Here is a 26,887-nt window from a genome sequence, read left to right on the forward strand (position 1 = left end):
AGGTACTTGTCATTACACATCTAGCTTGGGGCCTTTTTGAAAGATGGTATTAAGGGGAGAAAGGAAGTTAGTTGAATGCTATAATTAAGCCCTGGGTATCTTCTCTTAATTTATTGTGTTCATTAGTAATTTGGTTCTCAATAGATATTTTAGGGGGGGAATTCCCACCCATAGCATAACCTAGATCTGGCATATCGGAGGTTCAATTTCCCTACCTAGATCCTTCATTTTGCCTTCACTGGGCCTCTGCATTGACATTAGATGACCCCTACATTACACTTTACAAAAACTGGTGATGAAAGTGGGCTGTAATGAGTGGTCCTCAAAATAAATCTTCCCCACTCTCAGAAATTCAAGCAAATTCTTTGCCAAGTATTTTCCTATGGGAGCATTTTAAGAAAAATAGTTTAGTTATTCCAGAAGACTCAAACCATTCAACAGTTGAGAACTTCCATGAAAATACTTGTATTCCACCTATTTTCATGTAACATTATTTAGAATGCTAGTTTTTTGGTTATATAAAAAACCCTGAATTGAGGGTAACCTTGAGTACCAGGAAACTTAAATGACCATTGTAAGTTGGTCTGTGTTACTGACACTGTTCAGAGTGCTGTATATCTGCTTGGAGCCAACTGTTGCCTGAGTAACAGCATATAGAAAGAACTTCTGTGTTACTTATTATTCCTCACCCAATGAAGACATAGTCTGGTGTTAAGGTATAATCTGGAACATGTTAACACTTGCTGTTACCTTAGTGGTGTCAACTAATGGAATTTCAAATATAATACTTATGTGACATTTTTCTTAACCTGAAAACAGCAAGTTGAAAAATGGAGTTCAAAGAAATTGAGGCATAAGCTCCAGGTAATAAGTATAAAATGATTTAACCAGAAAAACTATAGAAAATTTTTTGTAATAAAGTCTCTAAAGTAGAAAATTAATAGTTGCATTTGACAATAAAACAACAAGGGTATAAAACATTCAGAAAATATCCCTGTGATTTCACCCCCCCAAAAAAATCCTTTCAATCCCGAAAGCACAAATACTGGAACTTCAAGACTGGGAATGTCAGTGAAAAATAATTTTGACCTTGCTTTTGATATCCTTTAGACTGCATAACAGCATAGTTGGAAATGTCTGGGATGGACATATATAAAACACCATTTTAATTTGCCATACTTTTGTCGAGAGTACTTGGGAAATGGTTAAGTGTCACACATGAATAAACTCAAGTTAACACTAATATTGCAAAGACCCTTAAGAGATTAGGCAGTCCAGCCCTCTCTAAAATGAAATACAGAAAAAGTTAGAAGACAGTAAATTCCATTCTGTACTTACATATACAACATCTTTTCAAACTCTCAAAGAAATAGATAAGCAAACTGACTGACAGAATTCCTCTTATAAAAGCTGCATTATAACTTATCCAGGTGCATCATTATGCACCATATTTTGTTACTTGAAATAGTAATGCAGATGAATCGGACTAAAGTGTTCCGCTAATAAACCTTTTTTAAAAACAAAATACGTATTTCCTTATAAGGTTTTATGTACCACCATCATCCAGTAATTTGGGGTTTTGACTAGACTACTATTGATTGGATTTCTAGAGTAAACGATTATACTTAACCACTTGTCAAAAGTTTAGGTTTATCATGGATTATAAGTTACTATGCATTCAAGTGCACATCCTAATAAAGAATTAAAATTTTAAAATAAGGGTCAGCAAATGCCAGATAAACTTATAAAAGGTTGCAGAGAATCCAAACCATAATAATAAAGATAGGAAGACTGAATGGAACTTTACAATATCCTTTTTTTGGTCTTTAATAATTTTGCCAAACCTATAGGTAACCAGGTCATGTTCCTGGAGGTCTAGAAAAATTAAAGTGTAAAAGTAACTTTCCTTTACACGCATTTCCATAAATCACCAGTTATCTGACATAGGACTTACTGCATTATGGCCAGTTTTCTATCCATCTGTCCTTAGACTGAGCTCATTGTAGGTACAGCCAATGAGAAATGTACCTTTTAACCTCAAAAAAACTAAATCTATTTACAGAGGACACAAATGGTACTATTTCCCAATCTAACTGCAACATTGTTAACATGCCAACTTTGCAAGACTCTTCTTCGGTTAAACACTAGACTCGGCTATAGAAATACCAGACATACAGGTGATGGATTCCAGCCAAAAGAATGGCTGAAATAGAGAACCATAATAAAAGAGTAAACCACCAGCTACTTTTGCCTCCTCCTTTACTAGCCTAGGGTTTCCGTTCTTTGTGCTTGCATATATATATACCTGTACTTTCTTTTTTAAAAAATTACATGTAAACAACCTCCCTTGGCCTTATCCTAAACAATGTCTCAGGTAAGTTTCCATAAAGTCACCAGCAGTTTGATGTGCTATTTCCCTTAACTTCACATTAAAAAAGGTAATGTCAAACCCAAGAATCCTAGGCTTTCCAAGGTTTCGGGAAAAGCAGACCACTTTTGCCTTTACATTATGAAGCCCCCACTTCATGATTTAGTTCCTATTTCACGTGTGCTGGCACAATATTTGAGCTGCACAAGACCTTTAGACTAGTGTCTTGCTTGAGTATCTGTTTAATGTGCACAGTTAAGTTCTCCCATAGCAACCAACAACTAATTTAATAGCCTAAAAAGATGCACCCTCTCAAAATAAGTTTGGAATGCTATCTGAACCGACAATGGTTCTCTTTGGGAAGTGGGCTTTTCATTTCTGAACGTGAGCATGTACTATTTACCCCCTGAAAAGCTTATCAGGATTCTTCAAAACATATTTTTAAAGGACAAAACATTGGGTTTACTTATGAAATCTTATTGCTTATTTCCTTGAATATGGTTGTCAGTTCTAAAGCACTGCTTGGGCTAGCTATACCCTTTTTAAGGTGGTCTCACCTTTCTTCCTTTCCCATGGAAACAATCTTTATGGAAGGACTTTAGCGAATCTGTTCTATGTGAAAGAAAATGAATAATCTTTTTTTTCTTATACCACATTCACCAATTTGGGGATTAATGAACATATTTCTCATAACTCATAGTTAATTTGTAAACCTATTACTGAAGATAACTAAGAATAAAAAGGCCAACAATTTTACTTGTTTCTAACATTGATAGATAAAAACACATTGGTGGGTAGTAAAAACCAGGATGTGAAATTACTTCATATTGCTATTTAACATGCAAGGACTGGCTATACACAACACACCTTACTAGTACTTTAAAAAATCTGTTAGGGATTTATAAAAGAGCATTTAATAACATCACATCTTATCCTCAACAATAGGTTTAAGTGCTAGGGTTATGTGCACTAACCTGGCAATTACTACAATTTTAACTATACCCTGAATTCTCCTTCAATACTTATAAACTAAAAGTACATTTTTATGCACATAAAAAATTAACACAAGTTATGCACATAAAAACAAGACACCAAATGACAAAAAGGGCTTTCTTGCTCAGTGATCTACCTAATATTGTGGAGCTAAACTTTCCCATAAATCCACAATTGTTGTATATGACCTCACAATTAGCTTTGTAAATTGTTGCTTTTTGCAACACACTTAGTGTGAAAGTCTTCATCTTCCTAAATTATCTAAAATATATATATATAAAAAAAATACAATCATTCGTATGAGAATCTTCAAAACTATTTCCATGAGAATCAAAAAGCAAACCAGTGGCTTATTCCATATTTTAAAATTGTTCATACTTCTTTATAAAAATAATTTTAAATAATCAAAGGCAAAAAATTCTAGATTTTACTCCACTGCCCTCCAAATTTGTCTTTGATTACAATTTTATGTTCCAAAGATTTTCCTAAATCAAATGTATGATCAATTCCCTAAACCATTCTATTCTCACAGATTAAATTTTAATTGCTAAGATTTCAGGATTCATCACAAAATGATTAACTGACCAATTAATAGTTTGATATTATTTATGAGCAAGTATAAATGCTTTTTAAAAAGCAATCAGGATACTATTCTAGGCCTCTAAGTAGCTCCAACTACTTTGCAACAGTGGGTATAAAAAGTAGAAAGTTAAAAATCAGCAAATGGAAGATCAAAGTTTATTTACTACCTGCATACAAAAACATATTGCACATCAAACAACCAAAATTAAAAAAAAAAAAAAGAAAAGAAAAAGGGGGGGGGAGAAAAAAAGGAAAGGAAAAGATACTCTACTGGACTAACATGTAGTTTATACAGAATAAACCTTCTGGAAAGTGATCTTTTCAGTAGTTCAGGTTATGTCTGAATGGACATGACTAATTCAGCTTAGTGTTTTAACTAAAGCTATGTTTGATTTTTAAATACTGTACACTTTAATAAATAAACCAAACAAAGCCTCAATATAGAACAGTCACTGCCAATATCACCCAGTGTCCCTGCAGTTGAGAGTTTAACAAATGTATTCCAGTGGTCTGCAGATTTTCCTCTACATACAGCATTTTAAAAACACATCAAAACAGACCAGTTTCCAGACTAAACTAATGAAGAAATTACAATTCAGTGCAAAATATTTTAGACTGCATTTCAACTCTAGTTTTCCTCAGGTGAAGAAGTGGTTGCATATTATTAAAAATGTAACAAAAGCAGCTAATGCTTTCATAAAGAGTATTATGTCAGGGATCCCACCCCACCAACCTCCCCCCATCTCTGCCATATTTTGAAAACAAAATAACATTTCCTATAGCCAGCAACTTTTTTTAATGTTACATATACTATTCTCAAGGCACATCTGATGATATATTTTATAACACAGTAGGTGTCAAAGTATGTTTAACATATGATTTCTTCAGGATCCCTCCCCTTTCTGAATTCCAAATGGAGGAACTGAAAGTGCGATGTAAAGACTGGCGATCCATATTCTATCTTTGGCAAGCTGTACAAGCACTATTGTAAAATGTAATGTAAAAGAACTGTAAACTAGGAACTTCTTCAGTTTATGAAACACCATTCAGGACTGCTGCTTCTTGAGTGTTTTCTTCTTTTAAGGTATTAATCTTTTCTTCTCCTGGAGTACGCTGTAGCTTAGAAATTTCATCGCCAGAAGCACTAGTTGGGCCATTTATTGCCTTTTCTGAAGGACCATGCTCTTCAATCACATCTTTTGCCTGCCAAAGGGAGACAACTTTTTCAACTTCTTTATAAATAAAATCTATAGCTGAGGAGGAAAATAACTACATAAACAATAATTAGCTACTAAGTAATTTTAGTTTGATACAATGGATCAAATAATTCAAATATTCTTAAAGTTCAAAATAAATACCAATATACTCTACCTCTCTGGGTATTTCAATTCTTTGTTTCGAGTACCTAGAGGTACCTGATTACTGAATAGTATGTACTTGATTACTGAAAATTTGAACCTAATTTTATTTTAACCAGTTGAAAGCTCACCATGTAAAAGATATAGTTAATACCCTAAGTAAATCAAATAATCGCCTACTTTACTCACCTTTTTAAAAACTCCAGTTACATATAAATCCTTTAAAGCATTAAAAGAATTGAAACTTAAAGGTCTAGATCTATCACTGAGAAGAAGTATGTAGCCTATAGCTCCCCAAATTAAGCAATAATCTTTATGCCCAATATCTTTGGGCAGACTGAGCTTTACAAATGCTATTTAGAGTTCTAACGGAAAAGTATTTCAGGCTCAAGCATGCATTTCTATCTTCAGTTACCTGGGGCCAACAACAAACTCAATAGTAGTCTTTAACTAAAATAGTATTTGTTTAGTTGGGGGGAAACAAGCGATCATACAGAAAGTTAAGTAAAAATAAAGCTAAACCATACAAAAAAAAAAAAAGGCAACAAAACCTACATTTTAAATTCTCCTTACCATTTCTTTCTTGTTTTTAGCCAAAGTTTCCCTTGGGAGGTTTCTTTGTCTGCTCTGAGACTCAGCTCTAGAAATATAATCTGCAACTGTGACTGTTGAAGATGAGAAAAAAATTACAGGTGTTGAAAAATATGTCTAAAGTTTATTTATGGATAAAGAGTAATTTTACTTTTAAAATAAACTAATGGTGGGTTACCCAATTTTAAATTTTTCTTAAGCTGGGTAACACCTCCAACCAAAAACAGCTTGAAAAATGTGCCTGCAACTTAGCAATAACAATAAAAAGTTTTAAGCTGGAGATCGAGGAAGCCTAGATTAACGTCCTCTTTCACAGGAATCCAGCCATTTGCTTCTGGTTGAGTCTACGGCTGTGGCGTAAGTCTGATACAGAAATCCACAACCAAGAATAGGAAAGGCAGCATTCTAAGCCCAGACAGTATTTGGGGGGGAAAAATGGGGCAAGTTTGGTATAAATCATGGAGTGGTGTACTTCACAGTTTGAAAATTTCAGCAAAGATGTAAAAAGTTACTCAAATATTAGCTCTGTTATTTTTTAAGAAACACAAGAAATCCAAGTGTGGTATTTTATGGTTCCTTTTAAACATTCCACACTAGAAACCATTCTGAGTGATCGACAATAAAAAATTACAAGCAAACTAAAGATGACAGAAAGCCACCCTAAAAATTGTAAACATTGATCATGGTAAGAGAAAGGCCACCGTGAATTTAACTAACCACTCCCTCCTCACTTAGCCAATCTTTCAATCTTTTGAGGGACTGATTGAGGTGTGCACGTGTGTTTGCAAGTAGGAGGATGGCAGTAGTGATCTAGGGAAAAGATTAATCCAACCTAACGTCTTACTTACTGCCAACCCAGTGCCACAAATGACCTCTTGTCTACAGGTACTCTGGGCTAGTCCAACTTTATGCCTCAATCCTCTCTCTGAAGGCTTGCAACTTAGAATTCACTTATTTGAAGAAATAACAAAAGAATCATTCTCTTTCTTTGGAGGAATTATTGTGTATCAGAAACTGCTGAAGAAAAATCCCTGATTATGTGAAATATAGTATATTTTAAATTATGGGAGCAAATTAATTATGTAAAGAATGAAAAATCAAGTAAATGTCTAATTAGTCACTAGTTAGGAGGAGAATTGGTTCATCGGGTTCAAATTTTATAAAAATACATCATTTTGATGTAATATAAAACTGCATTTATTTACAATTCATTTTTTCTTAATCATAAACTGACATACTAATACTTTTATAAGATCCAAGAACCGTCTAAAAGTATTAGATGAATTTTTTAAAAGCTCAAAAAACAATGTAATTCAGAAATAATACATATCATTTATTAGAAATATCACTAAAGATGTTTCTTGTCTAAAACTGCTTCTTTTCTTCCAAATTAGAAGAAACTGAGTGTACTCATTTTGGAGCTTAAAAATCATTTAAATTCACTGTTAATGAATTATAAATACATTTAACAATGGTTTCCAAAATTGGGGAGGGGGATACTATCAAATCCACTTCATTGTTATGTCTACGTACCTGGTGATAAAACCATTCTAGGAATTATTCTAATTTGGGAAGCACCTTAATAATTAAATCCATTATATTTCTATAATTCAGTCCTCAGTGATACCTGAAGAACTCATCTACCTGGAAACCCTGACAATTATGTACAGACATAGAATAATATACTTTAATATAGTTTACCAATTAAATTAAAAGGCACTTATTTGGAAAGGTAAAAACTTACCAGTGCCCCTCCTTTCCCATAAAGGGAGGTAAAACCAAAACAAATTCAGTTGATTAAAAAAACAAAACCCCTATCTATAGCCAGTCTTTAAAATACCAGCCACTTAAAAGTTCAATACAGATGACTACATATTTAAAATATCTAGGGGAAAAAACAAGCAATTTGTGCAACATAATTTGGACCCTAGAATTTCCTCTTAGGTTAGAGGTCCAAGTTAATCAACTGGACACCACTGTATTGTCACATTCTTAGTAAAGAATATTCATTATTTAATTTACATTAAGAGCAGGAAATTTTAAGCAAATAGAACAAATTAAATAACTGTATTTAAAAGAATGTTGATATTCTTTAGATAGAGGCTGCCTTCCTAGAACTGCTGCAGAGGCAATGAGAAAATGTGTGCTTGTTCTATCTTATTTTGAGTTTTGGGTTTGTTTTTTTAGGGGGGATTGAGGAGGGAGTAGGGCAGGAATAGGCTAGGGAAGGCAAAGAATTCTAAAGATGAAAAGCAATTTCCAAAAGAACAGAGTAAAATAGGAATAAATTGCGATATGGAACAAAAGTTATTAAAAATTCCAAATTACTCAAATTTCAATTAATACCATGCAGAAATCTCTGCCTCTTCGTTGACAAAACCACTACATTATTCCTTTTATGTCCATTGACTTAGTAATAAATCACCATCCATTTAGTTAATAAATTACATTGTAATTTATCCTATAATAAGCGCCCAGCTTGAACTTTCTTATTTATAAAGTATGGCCAGATACTATATTCACTGCTGTGCCAGCTTAAGAAAATGAAATACGATCTCTTGATCTAAAATATATCTCTAACACTAAAGACAGTAGGTAAAGAAGAGAGGGGAAAACAAATATGTTCTGGAAATTTGCTATATTTGACAATATTTAATTCCTTTTAGTTTTACAAATATCTTTAAAGCATGAGTTTTTTTTTCTTCAAGAATGGGAACTAATAGCCTTTAATGGGTTTTCCCAAATATCTCTATAACCACCTAACTTAAAATTTTAAAGATAATGGAATTTACATTCCTTAGTTGGGGAAAACACATGAAAGAATTTGCTCTGGAAAGAATGCAAAATTGATTAGCTTAAAGGGGTTTTTTTTGTGAATATACATGTGATTCTCTTACACAGGAAATGGAATTATGTTCAAAATAATAGACACAACCAACAAGTTTTCTTTGAAGTTACTAAAAACATGACTACTTAAAAATTAACATTCTAAAGCTAATAGGTAAGTACTATTAATTTGAATAGTTAGTAGGTGTAGGGATAAACATCACACTACAATAAACAAAAACATAGCATGCATTCCTCTTATTAGGAAAAAAACATTTTCAAGTATTTTTCTCATTTATACTTTTTTTAAAAAAATGTGGGTATTATAAAATTCCCACAAAAATGAGGTGCTAAATGCAGATAGAGTAAGCAGGCACCATGCAAAAGCTCTCCAGTTTTGCCAATCAACCTCAATCACAATCTAACAACATAGTCCCCGGGGATGGCAGACCCCAATTCAAGTGTAAAGAATCTGCCAAGTGGACAAAATAATGGCCTTCTCAACAGTATTTCCATGAAAACAATTTGAGTAATATTAGTTCAATTAGACAGATTACTAAACATTTATGGTGTCAAGGAAGAATGCATTTCTTAAGAGTAGTAGTCTTATTAGTTGAGTAAACAATTTATGCAATGCACATCTTGAATGTATATGCACACATGTGTATATGTAAGTATAATTTATTTAGAAAGCAGACACATGACATTTTTTTTCCATGCTTATGACCTGGTGTTGTCAACAGGTCCACTCAAGTTACCTGGCTGTCTATCTTCTGCCTGACCCCTGAAACGACGCCTGCGGCTACGATTGCGTCGCTGGGGTTTTTTTTCACTATCATCTGTAATTGCAAAATTTACCATGAACTATTCTGATAAAAACAAAACAAGACAAAAACTTTGTTCCTTCAAAGATTCAAGGAAAGGGAAAGAGAAACTTTCAGTTAAATAGGGAAGAAAAAACACATAAATTACTGACAGGAAAATAACTTTCGTAGTTTTAAGCATTCCAAATAGATTTACAAAATGGAATTATCATCTGGAAATTAAGAGGGTTTTAACTCTTAAACAAACTTTATGACTTAATTTTTAAAATGCCATCATTCAGGGAGATAAAGTTTTCCTCTCCAATACAGTTTATTTATTAACCAAAGTTAATGACAGTTTAGCCCTTTGCAAATTAATGCCATTTTCATTAGTGCTATTTATAATAATTTTCATTAGTGTTATTTATAATAATTTTTAAAGAGGTAAGCTGAAAGCCCAATTTTGGTTTAGGTACAAAAAGAGTATTAAGTGCCTTGCAGTTTGTATATTTGTGTTATGCAATGGCATCAAAGGGCATTTTAATAAACCCTCTCAGTTTCAAATAATTTGACTATACAAATCTGAAAACTGGATATTTAAGACAGATACAAAGCTATCTTTGTTTGAAGCAAGCACTAAAAAATCCAATTTTCAAATTGCATATTTTTGGGTTTTTGTTTATGTGAAAAAAGCATAATACATTAACAGTATTATACAATATATATCTTTTCCCTAAGTGCTTACATACCTAGCCCATTTTCATTAACTGAAGCTGTATCAGATTCAGTCATTCCATCCATCAGAACAGCATCTTCATCAGTCCTTCGTCTACGAGACCGCCTACGACGGTTAGTACTGTGATGAGATTCGCTGGCATCAGTGTCTGCAGTCTGATCTGATTCTGTATTATCAAGTAAGCTGTATGGATTGCTGTCTGGATCTTTGAGCACTATATGCATGTCAGAGGCAAGAAATATTTGTTTAAGAGAGCTGCAATAAATAGGAATGTTTTCATCTATATTAAGCTGTATTAATTAATAATTAAGAAACTTCAATTTTGCCCCAATAAAAATATATTCTGTCTTCAAATGTTTTCTTTATCACTATTTTACCTGGAAAGTAGTAAAGATGAAAAAACTTGAAATGGCAATGAAAAATTAAAGCAAAAGATGAGCAGACATCTCAGCTTCCTACTGTTTCACTTTGACTTGTTTTGAAAATGTTAGGATATATATAGCATATTATACATGCTACTTCTGACATTCACATTCCTACTTAAACCTGACCAGAGGTTAGAAAAATAAAATTAAGGAGAAATAAATATCCAGCTAATATGAATTAATTTGAACAAAGAGCTTTTGTCACCTTTATTGAGCTAAAGGTGACTGTTGCTTCTTTTTGCTAATATTAATGGACTATTTCCAAATAATACTCAACACCTGCACTCCACGACTTATCAGAAATCCGTTACTATAAACTGAAGCAATCAAAACAAGTCTACACACACACACAAAGGAAAGAAACAACTACAAAAGTTGAAATTCTAACTGGTTATAGCACAATGTGGAAATGAGTGTTGACTAGTGCTCCCATCTCTAGAAACAAAAAGTGAAGGTGGGATAAGGTGGGGTGAAGGTGGGAAAAGAAAAGTTTTAAGAAAAAAATACCCATCTTACCTATGTGCATTTATTGCCTCCACCAATCAAATTATAGAAGAAATTCACCTAATCACGACTTTTCATTTCTAAGCTTCCATTGGTAACAGCTAGCAAGCTAGCATCTTTGCAAAAGACACTAAGTTTATCCATTAATCATAAACACTAAGTACATTTATTTATAATTCAGCATATTATATTATAAACCTTGGTAATAGTGAACAATGTGCTAAAATATAAAAACTATTTATCTGAAAACCTATAAACTAAATTTTAGGGATTAAAGAGTTTCACTGGAACTAGAGAGTACCTTTTAAAAAGTTCCTAAATTTTGTGACTTGTTCCAGTTTTTTCTAACTTGTAAGCACATCTGGTATATATATATAATACCTCCTGTTTTATATATACCTCCTGCCCATCTGGTATATATTTAATTATATATGTTTTATAACATTTAAAATACTATATAAACTTTCATAGGGCACTGTATAACATTAAGAGTGGTTTTCTTAAAGTGGTTTACAATACGTTATGGTTATTTCCCTGATATAATCTAGTCCAAGTATCCCTGACAATTCTCCCCCCAGCCCTATTATGCTAAGCAAAAACATTCTGGCAACTCTACAACTCCACTGAAGTTATAGCATTTAAAATCTTCAAAAACACATGAGTAAAAAGTTGCTTGCACACCTCAAATCTCAGTCTTCTAAACACTTCTCTTTACAACTCAATTCCTCAAACAGTAAAATAATAAAAAATATATTTTAAGTTGAATACACAATTTTTTCCTGTTCCCATAGTACACAGTGTAGCAAAAAATGGTTTTCAGTTACTTTTCAATATTAAGTACACAAAGGAATTTAGATCTTTCTGACCATATGAATTATCTGGGTCTGTCTGGCCAACAAATACGTAAACTCAATAATTCTAGAGAGAAAAAACACTCTAATTACATAAGCCCTTCAAAATTGAAGGGATAAACAAACACCTATTTTTCTGACCCAAATATTCTAGTTAACTTTCACTGATAAAACACTCTACAGGGCTTTTCCTTACACTGTTATGTTGTATTATTTTCTTCAGTGAATTCCAAGAAAAACTTCCAAAAATCAGTGGCCCCAGAAAATAAACTAATTTGTATAAAGTCACAATGTTTACAAAAAAAGAATGCTGACATAGTATATAAAAGACTACCAGAACTGATGGAGGATTTGCCACCACGTGGTCCACCACGACCTCGACCCCCTGAGACACTTCGGCCTCTTCCTCCTGGGCGTCTCCTACTGTCACGTTGATGTCGGCTCTCTCGATCGTCTTCTCCTGCCAATGACCAATCACTCAGCTCGTCTTTACGCTCAGATTCTGTTTCAGAGGGGTTAGACAGCTCAGAGTTTGTACCTTGGGAAAGAAGAGAACATAAGCCAATTTTTTATAGGAATGAAAAAAAATTAAAAGTTTCCTGCAAATCATTGTTTAAATAACTGCTATTTGGCTGCTTCAAAAACACTAAATCAAAACACTGATTTCAAAATTTCTTAATAAAGAAATGTTAATATTATACTAATAATATACTATCTACTCTTCAGATAGTTAAAACCTGAATTGTTTTACAGCCAACAGATTACAGAAAACATATAAAACATTACATATACAAATATAAAAATGCACTAAATGGGAAAATATTTTTAAAATATTGCCCATTTTTAGGTTTAATATCAAATTAGTATAGTAAATATAACTGCTACCCAATATTTAAAAGCAACTTCAATTATATTTAGAAAAATAGTTATGTAGCGTATTTTACCATTTTTTCACATTTTAATATCTCTGAAATCAGGATGTTTCTGATAACTAATGGTCTTTTATAAACTGGAAGTGTATTTTCAGTGGCTGTACATAAAACAGCTGTTTTATGAGCAAGTTTCTTAAATTAGAATACAGTATTTGAAATTACTGAACAAATTTTAAGAGGGTTATTCTAAGGAAAGACAACTTCAAATCAACAACAGATCCATGAGACAAAAATTCAGCCTGACTTTAAAAGTTTAGACCATCTCTGACTTTCAAATGACCTATTTCAGTGATGGCGAACCTATGACACACATGTAAGAGGTGACACGCGAACTCATTTTTTTGGTTGATTTTTCTTTGTTAAATGGCATTTAAATATATAAAATAAATATCAAAAATATAAGTCTTTGTTTTACTACGGTTGCAAATATCAAAAAATTTCTGTATGTGACATGGTACCAGAGTTAAGTTTTTCAAAATGCTGACACGCCGAGCTCAAAAGGTTCGCCATCACTGACCTATTTTAATAATGACCCTTTAAAAATTTAAATTCCGCAAATAATCTATGCCTTACAATATCATCATTACATTAGATTTATGTAACCCAATCACTATCACACTCATTTCCACTTCTATTCTTAGGTAGTTCTGGGGTGTCTCTTCCACCTTTTCCTTTTATCATATAACCAAACATTTTTTTCAAAGCCCAGTTCAATTTCTAGGTTCAGACCAATGTAAATGAAAACAGACCTCTCTTCTTCTCTTATTTTCTTAGAAGCAATTTATACCTGTCATGCACTGCTGCCGAAAGTTGTTTTCTATTTTTATCCCTTTTGGATCTACTTCTCACTTGGTCTATGATAAATGTAAAGGGTGCAGCTCTGTCTCATACCTTTAACTGCTCCCAGACGCCTAGCAATGAACATAACCATTTTCTGTTGAGTAAACTTGCTGCATGATTTTGAAGTTCCTTTGCTAAAACTCCCAAATAAGAGTGATTCCATACTAAACTCTAAGTTCCCTACATTTGAATGCCACTGTCATTTAATGATAAAAGCGAAACACAAGAGCTCTTCAGATACAAAAGTTAAAAGGACTAAGTATAGGAAATAAAATATGAAGTTTAACAAGTGAAGGAGCCTACCAACTTCGTTTCTCCTTGAAGCTCCCAAACACTTATTTATCATTTCATGAATAGTGAAGAAAACCTTTGGAATGCATACGAACTTCTGAACTTACAAACTTTTAAAAAAGCTTTAAAATTAACTCATAAAACTGATTCAATTTTTAATGACTCCAACAAATTAAAAGACTGGTTTTTAACAGAATTTTAATCAGATTTTCCCCTTTCTAAAATCACCCCTGAAGATGATTCACATCCTTTTCAATTATTGTGTATGCTAAACTTAATTGTTAGAGTACATTTTATCAAATCCACATGCCACCCATTCATCCTAAGACATACTTTTGTGTGCCATTAAACAAATACTGCCAATGAAAGTTATAAGACATCATCCATTATAAGACAAATACCAACTTCAGGGATGTTCTAGAGAAAATGTTTCTTATACAGTTTATATGTATTATCTCCTTTAAAAATCCTTCTGATATTAAGTGGACAAGATCTATAGCCAAATTCAAATGACTTTATTTCTCTCAAGCCCAAGTTCCATGGTTATTTAAAAAAAATAGAATGTGACACCGTCTGTAAAGATTCAGAGGTAAGAGTGCCATCTACTGAACAATTGGCAGAGCTTTCTTCAGTACCAATGATATTCCTCTACCTCTCTCAGGTAAATTTATTATCTACTCTCAACAAAAGAATTTTGCCAAAAAGTGATCGCTCATCTATAATTTGACTTGACTTCCCACAGAGGCTTATAATCCTCATCATCCAAAAAGTCAAATGTGATTATTTATACTATTAATTTGTACACCTCTGAAATCATTCAGTATATACTTAATTTCTATTACTGCTTTTCTTTTGTATTAAATGTATTTTCAGGAATATAATAAGTCCATAATTCTCAGCCCTTCACATGCTAAACAGTTTTACTTTATTGGAATTTGTTTTTCATGTTTCAATATAGGGTTAACTTTAAAAGTTAAAAAATGAAGATATGAAAGGGAAGGGAAAATTAATCTTTCAACTCTACAACAAATAAAAAATAGTACAAATTTAACATAACTGGCAACATTAAATGATTCTTCAGTCAAACATGACATGAAATTTGGATATGTAACCTGCACACTGTAAGCTTTCATATATTCATATTTTCCCTAAATGCCTTTTATTTTAGGGATTATAAGATAGTATTTTGAAGGCAGTTAGAATGAGCATAGGGAAGTAGAGAAGTAAAGAGAAAGGAAAGAATAAAGGAAAAAAATAACCAGGTCACTGCTAAGATCCAAGTCCAAATGTAGAAAATTGGAAAACTCCACAAAGCTGAAGAAGAATAAGTGAGAATTTAGGATTAGAGAATTACCGACCAGCACAATCCATTGGCCTCTTGCTATATGGGTTAGGCCCAATCCTCAGAGTAAAATAAATACATTTTACAAAAATGTTAATTAGGTTCTAATTTTTAAAGCCCTCACTTTAGTGAAATGCTGTATTTCATAAAATAATTCCAGAGATATTAATACTCAGAACTGCTGAATGAGCCAATAAAGTATATTTTAAAAGCTAGTATATATTTGCTATATGCAATTTTGGCACAGTGGTTAGAATATTTCTCCTTTTTACTTTCCCCAGAGGGTAAGCAAAAATGATTCCTAGTAGTATAGCCAGCACTATTAGACTTTTATTGGAAAATGTACACAACTGTACAGGGGAAATATTTGGAAAAAAAGTTTCATATCAATTTAATAATAAAAATGATAATGAACCATCAACGTAACAAAAACATGTTTTATTTCATTACACAGCTGTAATTGCACAGCTTTTATTGTCATTAACATAAAGTGTGCCATCACTATTACTAAGACGTATACCTCAGAACTATCTACTGCCCTCAAAGGGAAAATAAGGTAAAAAACTAACTAAATAATATTAAGCAAAATGTATCGGAGCACCTAAACTAGAACTAGTAAAAAAAAAAGAAAAAAAAGTTTTTACCATAACCGGAGGTGTAATTAGGGCCCCGACGACCTCTGCCTCTTCCACTATAAGACCTAGAACCTTGTACAGAAGAGACGGTACTTTCATCAGTGGCATATCCTTTCTCTTTTTCAGGCCCTCTGGTGGAAGAAGGTCTGAAACCCATACCAATCTGTCGTAGCTGTTCATCAATCTGTAGGCGTTCCATTCTTAGTTGTTCTACTTCCTATAATCAAAACAATAAAGGGTAAATCTTATTTGTAACTTTTTGTCTTCTTAAAGTCTAAATAAAGCTAGCGCTATACTCCCTACTAATGAAAGAAGCATCGTGGGCATTTGGTCAAGTATAATTGTGTTCCTAGTAAACACAACCTGCAAAGTCATTTGCTGTTTCAATTCACCAAACATTTACTGATGCCCAACATGTGTGCCAGTCATGCTAAGTGCTGCAGGCATGCAATGTGAAAAAAGAAAAGGACTCTCCTCCTTCAAGGAGATGTTTGATAAGCATTAAAATGACCCATTTATTAAAAAGCTAATTATTATACAATGTTACCAGATTTAGCTCTGAAGGAGTTAAAACTCTGCTAAATGAGGTTCAGGTAGCATGAATGAGAGGTACCATTAACCTACTTTCCTATCAAAATAATGACACCTGAGTTGTGACCTAGATGAACTAGTAGGCTTGATAATTCAGAAATTGAGGTCATTACAGGATGTGAAGGGAGGGTATCTAAACAAAGCTCTTGGCTTTATAAAAGTTAGTAGAGTACTGAAAGGTAAAACTTGGGCTTAGAATGCCAGATTGAATTGAGACTTACATAAAGATAAGCTTTTAAAAGAATGGAATGAGAGTATCAGGGGTGCTTTCAAAATATTAAAACAGCAGCAATGATATGACTAAAAGGAAAACATACTAACTAGACAGAGCAGTTGAGGATATTACTATACTCTAAACAAGAGAACCATAGCAGGAATAAAAGAGGAATAGTAGAAAATAACAAATACAACTTTTAATAATTTAATGTGGCTTTCTTTTCTAAAGCCCTTGCTCTATTTATGAACTCAAACAGACTACATTATAAACAATGGTTAAGGAATTACCAAATGGTATCTGATTCAGATAATACCAGTTACAAAGAAAGCCTATCTTCACTGCTGATTCTGTGTCTTGTTTGCATGTAAAGCATCAAGTAAAAACAAAATAGTTCCAGTACAGAATGTGTAGGTACATTAAGTGATAACAGTAAGGAAAGAAATGCAAAAGTTCAGAGGGAAAGAGAAACAATGTGCATGAGGCAAATGATTTTATTATGGCAAAAGATGTTTTATTTATAAATTCTCATGAAAACAGGGCATAACTGAACGTAAATTAAAAATAAATAAGTATCTAAAATTTACTACAAACATTACCAAATTAATAAAGCTTAAAGTGGGGAGCAACAATGAGATAAATGTAAATAGTATACATACCTTTAGATAAGCAATATGATACTCTAAAAGAACTTGCACATTTCCGATGCTTTCTTTAGTGCCAACAAATACAAATGGAACCATTCCCTGTAAGACAACAACATCCTCAAGCATTTAATATTTTAACAAAACTCTAGCCTAAATTTGACATACCAATATATAATTTGGAAAACTTTTCTAAAACACATAGCAATTTATATCTATTAAAGTTCAAGATTTAAAAATATACTTCTAAATATATCAATGTAATTTGAAATATTGAGATTTCCAAAAATTTGTCATATTTGCACTACAACTTAGCATTTAAAAAATTACATTTTAAATATCAGATTTTCTGGTCCATCCCCTATTTATTTATTTATTTATTTATTTATTTATTTATTTATAAATATATTTTATTGATTTTTTACAGAGAGGAAGGGAGAAAGATAGAGAGTTAGAAACATCGATGAGAGAGAAACATCAATCAGCTGCCTCCTGCACATCTCCTACTGGGGATGTGCCTGCAACCCAGGTACATGCCCTTGACCGGAATCGAACCCGGGACCTTTCAGTCCGCAGGCTGATGTTCTATCCACTGAGCCAAACCGGTTTCGGCATTTATTTATTAATATCAGCCATTCTGCAGGTGTGAGATGCTATCACATTGTGATTTTAATTTTGCATTACTCTGAGAATTAGTGACACTGAGCATCTTCAGATAACGAAACCTTCGAAGTCTGTGTTGGAGGGAATGCTTCCCAACTGTTAACATAAGTGTAACAAAGTGTAGCAAAGTATAAATATTTACACAAAGTAAAATAAGGAATTATTGGTAAGGGCATACAGTTTGTCACAGGTTTAAAAGCAAGTTAAAAGATTAACATAGACCTGGTTTACCTTGATGAATTTTAGAGGAGGAAGGTTTTTAAAAAGTAGAAGAGAATTAAGATACTAATTGATGATTTCTTCTTCAAAGAAATACACTTCTAGCCATGGTTTGGCTCACTTCTAGCCACTGGTTTGGCTCAGTGGATAAGGCATCGGCCTGCAGACCGAAGGGTCCCAGGTTCAATTCCAGTCAAGGGCACATGCCTGGGTTGCAGGCTCAATCCCCAGTAGGGGGCATGCAGGAGCAGCCGATCAATGATTCATCATTGATATTTCTATCTCTCCCTCTCCTTTCCTCTCTGAAATCAATAAAAATATATTAAAAAGAAGATAAAAAAAGAAATACACTTCCAGCATACTATTGGCTAAGGAGAATGAGTATAGCCTAAATAAAGTGATCCAATGTGTTTCAGTGTCTCTTCCCATTTTCTTGACTTTATAGAATAGTTCCTTATGGAACTAAGTGTAGCTTAAGAACTTTTGATTCTATATAAGAAACTACTCTATGGCTTATTTTCAAACTGACTTTTTAAAAATTTAAGTGGTGAATTATTTATTTATGTATTTTTAATCCTCACCCAAGGATATTTTTCCCATTGACTTCTAGAAAGAATGGAAAGGATGGAGGAGGGAGAGAGAGGTGAAAGGGAGGGAGGAGGGAGAGAGAGAAACATCCGTTTCAGAAAGACACATGGATTGGTTGCCTCCTGCACAAGCCCCTACCGAGACTGGGGAACTCTTAATCTTTTTTTTTTTTTTCAATATATTTTATTGATTTTTACAAAGAGGAAGGGAGAGGGATCGAAAGTTAGGAAACATCGATGAGAGAGAAACATTGATCAGCTGGCCTCCTGCACAACCCCCACTGGGGATCAAGCCCGAAACCAAGGTACATGCCCCTGACTGGAATCAAACCCGGGACCATTCAGTCTGTGTGGGCCGACACCCTATCCACTGAGCAAAACTGGTTAGGTGGGAATTCTTAATCTTAAATTAAAAAACAAACAAACAAACAAACTTAATTAATTGAACATTTATCAAGTGCCTACTCTATAAAATTCATTGTGATAGGGGAAAAATGAGAGGGGGAGAGGGAGAGAGGGAGAGAGAGAGAGAGAGAGAGAGAGAGAGAGAGAAAATTCAGATTTGATTTCTTGAGTTTATTACCTGGCTTGGAGATGTAAGATAAACCAGAAAATGTAAAAGAAAATCATTACATACCCTAGTATACCAACAGTAATTACTACGAATACAAAGGTCATCTCAGACCAGAGATGAGTCACCAAAGATTTTGGAGAAAGCAAGTTATAAAACACTCCCCAGGGGATTTAGGTGGCTTAAACTGTGGAATGGTGACCCGAAATAAACCATTACCAAACTTCAGATTCATTTTAACATAAAATGTTTAGGAAATTGAAAAAATTCTTTATAGTATTATAGATTTTCAGCTTCTCGTAAAAAATATCAGATGATCTAGCAACACAATGCAGCATTCCCACACATCAACCAACTTCAAACTAAGCAGCATGTTTCTTTTACAGAAAGATACTTGGTGCCCTCCCACCCCTATCTTGTAAATCTCAACCTGCTTAATCATTTAACATGATTTTCTTGGTTTCTGTAAGCATTTAAATTTAACCTAGCACAGAAATGGAACAATTGACCAATTCTACAAACTGAAAAGTATAAATTTTTATATTTGAAGGAGAACCTAGAATTCACTTGCAACAAGATGGTAAATATTAAAAATCAATTGGGATAAATAAAGGTAAGGGAAGATGACATAGTAGTATCAAGCCAAGAAATTTATACTTGAGTTGTTTATTAGCCTTTGCCAGTAAACATCATGATCTTCAGACTAATTTTAAATAGTGGTAGTATGCCAATAGATCTCTATTATCTTATATATTAAGCATAAAGAGGGAAAGTGACCATAATAGTATGAAACATCAATTTTATTCCTTATCTCAAAGGCATCTTAAAGTCATGCAAAAATGGTGAGAAAGGAAGGAGGGTTTGCTTAAGAATAAGTAAAAATTACTTGAGATTTGTAGTAATTTTCAAAACAGTGCAAAATGAAATCAATCTGAGCCACAAGTACTCATATGTATAACACTATTCATTTGTTTTTCCTCATTCATTTTCCTCCACATTCTAACTAATTAAAATGAATAAAGGAAGTGACTATCTTTGATAGGCATCATTACAACATCCTTAATGTGAAGCTATTTACTTACGCTAAATGTCTACAGCTTTTTGTTTTGTTTTATGAGACTGATTCTATCCAATAGGCTAACAAACTCTCCAAACAGTTATCTATTGTGCAAAACTGAAGAAGTTATGTATGAGTATATTGCTGGAAGATAATTTGTAGGAAAATTCTTGCCTTATATTCAAACATACAAAGTTTAAGTCAACTATACAGAGTTGATTACTGAAGCCACAAAATAAAGAAATCCTGGAAGTGATCTATGAAAGCAAAGAACAGCACTGTAGACAAGATATCTACATATGAGAAGTAGGACTGAAAAGAAATTTCAGAAATTTCATATCAAAATAGCAACAGAAAACCTTACAGATTTCAATTAAGAAATAGTGCTTTCAGATTCTATAAAAATGCTAGGGAGAGTTGTCAGGAATTCCTTCATAAAAGACTGTATTGTTTAGTATCAAATTGAACAGCTTTACATTCTAAGTGTAAAAGGGACTGTTAATATGATCAAATTGAAGGCTTTTATTAAAAAATTGGCATTTTACCCAAGTACTGAGAAACCAACTAAGAACCCAGGGCCCATGATGAAAAGCAGACTTGATAAAAGAAATATTAGAAGGAACAAAACTTTTTAAAAGTCCATTGCACTAGAGTGTAAGTAGCTCACTAGATATAATTTCATAAAACAATTTCCAAAATACAAAATAACATGAAGTCAGCTAAGAAAAGAATATGAAAGGAAACACACACACACACCACAAAAAAACCCCAGGCCAATTAAATTACATTTTAAATACTCACATCTTCTCTAGGTAGTTTATTTTCATTGTCTCCTTCAATTCTCACCCGAACCACACCAGACTTGTCCACTATTTCTTGAATAACTTTGCCATTTTTCCCAATTACTTTTCCTTTAATAAGAGAAAACAAATGTAATGGTAAGTTAAAAATCAATACTGCTAACCCTTTCAAATAATTTATAACTTGCTATCAAATTAAAAAAACCAAGCTATGCTCTATCTTTGTATTCTCATTAACTCACCCCTAAAGACTACTGAGAAGTTTTATTGTAGGTCTCAAACTTCCTCTCTCCAGCAGGCTATCTTTAACTGGGTTGACAATGCTGCTCACATGGAAAACATTCTCAAAGTCTAAATAAACTTTTAAAATGTACTACATCATTTTTATATTTTTAAAATATCAAGTCCAACCCATTTCTTGTACAGAGGCAAAAAAAAAAACCCCTATCTTAGCATTAATCAGATCAATTTGTTTATATTCATTATATATCATAATTATTCAAACAATTAACAAATTAAATCTTGAATTTATTTTCAAGTTTCTATTTATTCAAAAGATAACTGTGACTTGAAGACGTAACTTTTAAAATATTCCCTTTGTAGAAATTAAATGTTAACATTTAACAAGTATAACATTTTACACCAGTAAGTTTTTAAAAAGTACTTCACAGCTATACAGATACATACAACATGTGTCTGGTATGCTGTCTTCCTAGATATGAAATACTATAAAATGACATTAAATCCAAATTATTTACCTTCTCTATACTTAACCTCTAAGTGTCAAACAGCAGTACCCAATAATTAAAGTATCCAATAATTAAAGGACAACCTAAAAAAGAAGCATGAAGATTTCTCTTCCCCTTAGGAACTTATTAGTTACAACATACATTCACATAAAATAACAAACCAATACTGCGGACTGTTACCTGGGAACAGTATTTTCAGGTAACCTTCCCTACATGAAACGATGTATCTCTTATAAAATTAACAGCAACACCATATATGTTATTAAACAAGTCCATGTTATTTAAGTCCAAATCCCTAATAATTTTTTTATTGTTAAAGTCAGCAATCTATTTCCACAATAAATTAATTTTGGTTGAAAGGGGTGAAAATTAAAATTTTCCTACTGCATGCTTGAGAGAACAAGTTTTCATTAAAGAATGAGTAAGGGAACAATGGTAACAGTAAGCCAGCCAATACAGCAAAGACACTATTATAGATTTTCTGTCCCTATTCTCAAGCCTCCTTCCCCACTAATAACCCTAACTTTAAAAGCAACAGTGATTGAATAGGCAAAAAAAATAAGAGTAGGTCAGGGAATTCACATGTCTTCTCTTAGCTCTAGCAGCAGCATATAAAAGCAACCTTCATTTTTAACACAGTGAAGCTCAAGCAGCAACTCCATCCTTGACCCTGCTAAAAATAAGCAAATATCTTTTCGAAATAACGAAAGTCAGGATGATATGTCATAACCCTCCCACCCCAATCTTAGTGCCCCTTTCTTCTTGTGAACTATATTAGTGGTGAGTGAACATCCATCACCCTTCTGGGGTCCGTGGCAAGGACCTACCTGCAAGTTTTATTTTAGTACCATCAGAGACCGTCAAAATTTTAACTGATCATTTCCATAGTTTAAATTCCAAAGCATACTGATAAACTGAAGCAGACCTGTAGTATAAATTGAGTATTGAGCAAAAATGCTGAAGGGACAGAGTAGAGAAGTGATTAAGGGAAGGCTTTTAGGAGGATAAAGATTTCGATTCATTTTCAAGTCAATGTTCACATAGTACTTTTTCTTTTTATTTGGAAGGGGTGGGAATGGTCAAGTTCTAGAATTCTTGGGAACCTGAATGTGTAAAGGAATCCTCTCTGGAACTTACCCACCAAGTAGTCCTCATTCCCTTTTACTCCTCAGTCCTCTTTTCCTCTTTCACTTGGACTAAGAATGTATTACTTTTCAAAAGTCTGCTTCACCCATAAAACATTTTGGAGGAAAATGCAGTATTATTATACACAATAACCAATTGAAATCTTTATACTTCTTCTGAAAATTTCACCAACGTATAATAGTTGCTGCTAATGTATATTTCCTAAAGAGTACACAAATAACCCAAATCAAAGCCAACCAAGACAGGTAGAGGAAAAAAGAGACATGACAGGCACAGACATTGTTGCACAAAATAAATAAAGAATCAGAAAACTACAAATATATCCAATTTCCTCACTTCTGAAATATCTGGACTTTTTACTCAAAATTAACACTACCACAAACTCTCTAAGATCAAGGCTATCTTCTACAGAATTCTTGAGTTGGAAAAGAACCCTGATTCTCTAGTACATACCTCAAATCATTTTTATAGGTAAAGAAACCTAAGTTAAATTACACTCTGTAAAGCAGCAAACCAATGTTAGTACTGATAGATGTCAATAACTGAGTAGAATTTAAACAAAATGGGGATCATTTTCAAAAGCAGCTTTCTTGTCTACAGTGATTTCATTTGACAATAAATACTTCATATCATAATACTAAAAGTATTCTACAGAGGACAGTGATTTCCAAGAACAGATAAAATAGTTTGCTTAATTGGCAGTATGTCATAACTATCCAAATGTTCAGGCAAAATTGAAAAGCTTTTTATATAGTAGCTGAGTAGCAACAAAATCCAACTTGTGTTGTATATATAGTCTTGTACCAGAGTATTCTAGCTGTCATAGGCCTTAGAAAAACATCTTTATCTAGTGGGAGTTTTTGGTTTTTTTTAAATTTTTCCCCCAGTGTTTGTTTTATAGAATTTGCCAAATAAAACACTGATAGCAAAAAAAGGGGGAAAAAAAATCATTTCTTAAAGGCTGAATAGGCCTAATTATAAAATGGAGCCCAAACGGCTCTATTTCAACAAGGTAAAAAATTCGATAGGTGACGAAAATTCATCTCTCCTAGTAAATTAGTAAATTTCACTACCTTATGGTATTTTTATTTTTATATTAAACTTCTAGGATAATCCATGAGTATTTAACATGTGACAAAAGCTTTCCCATTTGTCTCAATTAGCATTTAAAAGGACAGACAGCACAGATCTACAGGATATTAATAACAAAGCTATTCAACAACTCACTCCAAGCTATAATGCTCACTTAACTCCAGATTCAAAATGTGTCACAACTTATAACCCATGGGCACAATAGTCTTCATTAATGTCATCCAACACGTAACAGCGAAACCTCCTATCATATCATCATCACCATCCTCCTCTCCTGCCCATATACCTTTGCAAAAACCAATCATTATTTATTCAGGGTCTATTGTGTAAAATTTTACTATTTATTACCATATTGTAAATTCACTCTTACTTTCTCTTTGGTACTAAATAAACAAAAAAATTTATCATACATTTTCAAAAAGTACTTACAATTTTGATAAACATGAATAATAAAAAGACATTAAGTGAATGAAAATAGTAAGAAAGAGCCCAAGGTCTAAACTGGCTTAAGAAAAATTGTAATGGCAAACTGTTATAAAAGCCATGGGTCTTACTAGTGGGTTACCCTGTACAGAAGATATCCTTACTTTTTATCACAACGAACACAAGTCACATACAATGTTATTACTGAAATAATGAAAATAAGTATGGTTATCAAAATACTTAACTGTAAGTAAAATATCAGACAAAACTAATTTTCAATTAAGTCACTATAATTAAATAACATTTTTCTTTAACATATAGAAGAAATACCTACCAACAAGATTCCTAGGAACCTGAATAAAATCCTCCACAAATTCCAAGAAACCTCTAGCCTTTTTTACAGCATCAGCACTCTGGGACAGTAGAGAGGGAGAGAGAAACAAACATGAAATAAACCCTGAATAAACCCCACAGTCCAAAACAAAAATATGAGAAATGAGGAAAATCTGAATTATGACATTCTAGTAACAAGCTCAGCCTACTAGAGTGACCTTTCAGGTCAAGTAATTCATTAAGTACCTTTTTTTAAAAGCAGTAATTAAAAGGCTAGGAAAAAATTACCATTAGAACAAAAACAGGTTAGTCATCTCTAAGGTCCCTTTTACTAGTAAGCTTCTGAAAAAATTAGCAAGAAATTAACTTACTTATGTTTACCAAATTTAAACCCATGAAAATATATTTATTTGGTCCATTTTCCCATGCTAAATATCTCCAGGGGAATATTAAAAATAAATTGTTCACATTGTCTATACTGTCTACATTTTTTTCTCTCCCAATTCTCACAATGATTTACTAAGTTGGTTTTGCAGAGATGCATTAGAAAAAAGTACCTATCAGTAACATCATTAAATTCCTAATTTCTCCTGGGTACAATTTTAAAAGACTGAAGGATGGAAGAGGGGGAAGAGGAATTCAGTTCTCAGTAACATTAACTTCCACTTTTACTGCTTGTTCTTTAATAACCTTAGATCAATTGTATTGTGTACTCATGTAATACACCACATACAATAACAATTTAAAAAATGTATTTAATCCGCATAGGTTATAAAATACGCACTATTATACTTCTCATTTACAATGAAGAAAATTATACAAGGAGATTAAGTAACATTCTCCAAACCCACTCACGGGTAAACATAGAATTCTAATTCAGCCACTATGACTCCAAAGCCTTTCATCTTAATTACTCTGTTATAATGCCCATGTCTAAAGTCTTCAGGAATAAAAATCAGGTCTCTGGTCAGATTTATGAAAAGCTAAGACTTGAAATTATCACCCCAAAAAACACCTTATCCATACATTTTAATGTGAAAGATGGTCTCAATTAAAAACTTGAATTATGTATTTCTCAGATTTTCCTATCCACACAAATTTAATTTTTAGTTACAAAATATTATCTAAATTCAAGTTCTACCAAAGCTGTTTTATTATATTATTTACAACTGCCATTGCCCAACACATAATAAGAATGCAAAAAACATTTGAATAAATTATTTGTAATGCACAGAAAACTGAGTTAAACCCAGAAGCAGCTTATGGTTAAGAAACTTCTGAAAATAGTACACATTACTCAAAAATCTTTCATTGCTCTATATAATACAATATCATCTTCAATTCACACACATATGTATGATTATTAGTCTGAATGATTTTAAAGTGTTTTCACTGGGAAGCTGAAATTCCAAATAAATGTGATCAATGCTTTAGCAAAGTTATCCTAGGTAAGGGACAGAAAACAGCTTACCTCTCCATAGATTCTAAATGTTCCAGTATCTTCATCTAGTTCAATAGCTGTAACTCCAGGAACCTTCCTAGCTTGCTGTATGTTACTACCATGTGTTCCTATTGCCAGGCCCATCAAATCTTCTCTCACAACAAATTCCTCATGAAAAGCTGCTGCAAGTTGTTTTGTACACTAGTAAAAGAGGTAAATTAGAATTTATTACAAAAGATAAAAAATACAAATGGTTTTCTATAAAGCCATGTTCACAGCA

General features: G+C 32.8%; 1 protein-coding gene across 8 annotated transcripts in view; it reads right to left on the bottom strand.

Moving 5' to 3' along the window:
- Nucleotides 1-4,720: 4,720 nt before the first annotated feature.
- The window catches only part of FXR1 (FMR1 autosomal homolog 1), a 66,134-nt gene continuing 43,967 nt past the window's right edge, over nt 4,721-26,887 (bottom strand). For 2 of the 8 annotated variants that reach the window (XM_036351981.1, XM_036351982.1), the window contains exons 8-17: nt 26,638-26,808; nt 25,168-25,246; nt 21,425-21,534; nt 17,542-17,628; nt 16,087-16,294; nt 12,372-12,575; nt 10,271-10,471; nt 9,477-9,557; nt 5,875-5,966; nt 4,721-5,146 (exon numbers count right to left, since the gene is read on the bottom strand). In XM_036351981.1, coding sequence (XP_036207874.1) covers nt 4,976-5,146; nt 5,875-5,966; nt 9,477-9,557; nt 10,271-10,471; nt 12,372-12,575; nt 16,087-16,294; nt 17,542-17,628; nt 21,425-21,534; nt 25,168-25,246; nt 26,638-26,808 — 1,404 coding nt within the window. In that variant the 3' untranslated portion in view covers nt 4,721-4,975. The remainder of the gene's footprint in view (nt 5,147-5,874; nt 5,967-9,476; nt 9,558-10,270; nt 10,472-12,371; nt 12,576-16,086; nt 16,295-17,541; nt 17,629-21,424; nt 21,535-25,167; nt 25,247-26,637; nt 26,809-26,887) is intronic. The other 6 variants (XM_036351985.1, XM_036351988.1, XM_036351987.1 and 3 more) reach the window with 6 other exon arrangements.

This window comes from Myotis myotis, unplaced genomic scaffold, assembly GCF_014108235.1.
Source record: "Myotis myotis isolate mMyoMyo1 unplaced genomic scaffold, mMyoMyo1.p scaffold_m19_p_2, whole genome shotgun sequence".
Taxonomy (NCBI): domain Eukaryota; kingdom Metazoa; phylum Chordata; class Mammalia; order Chiroptera; family Vespertilionidae; genus Myotis; species Myotis myotis.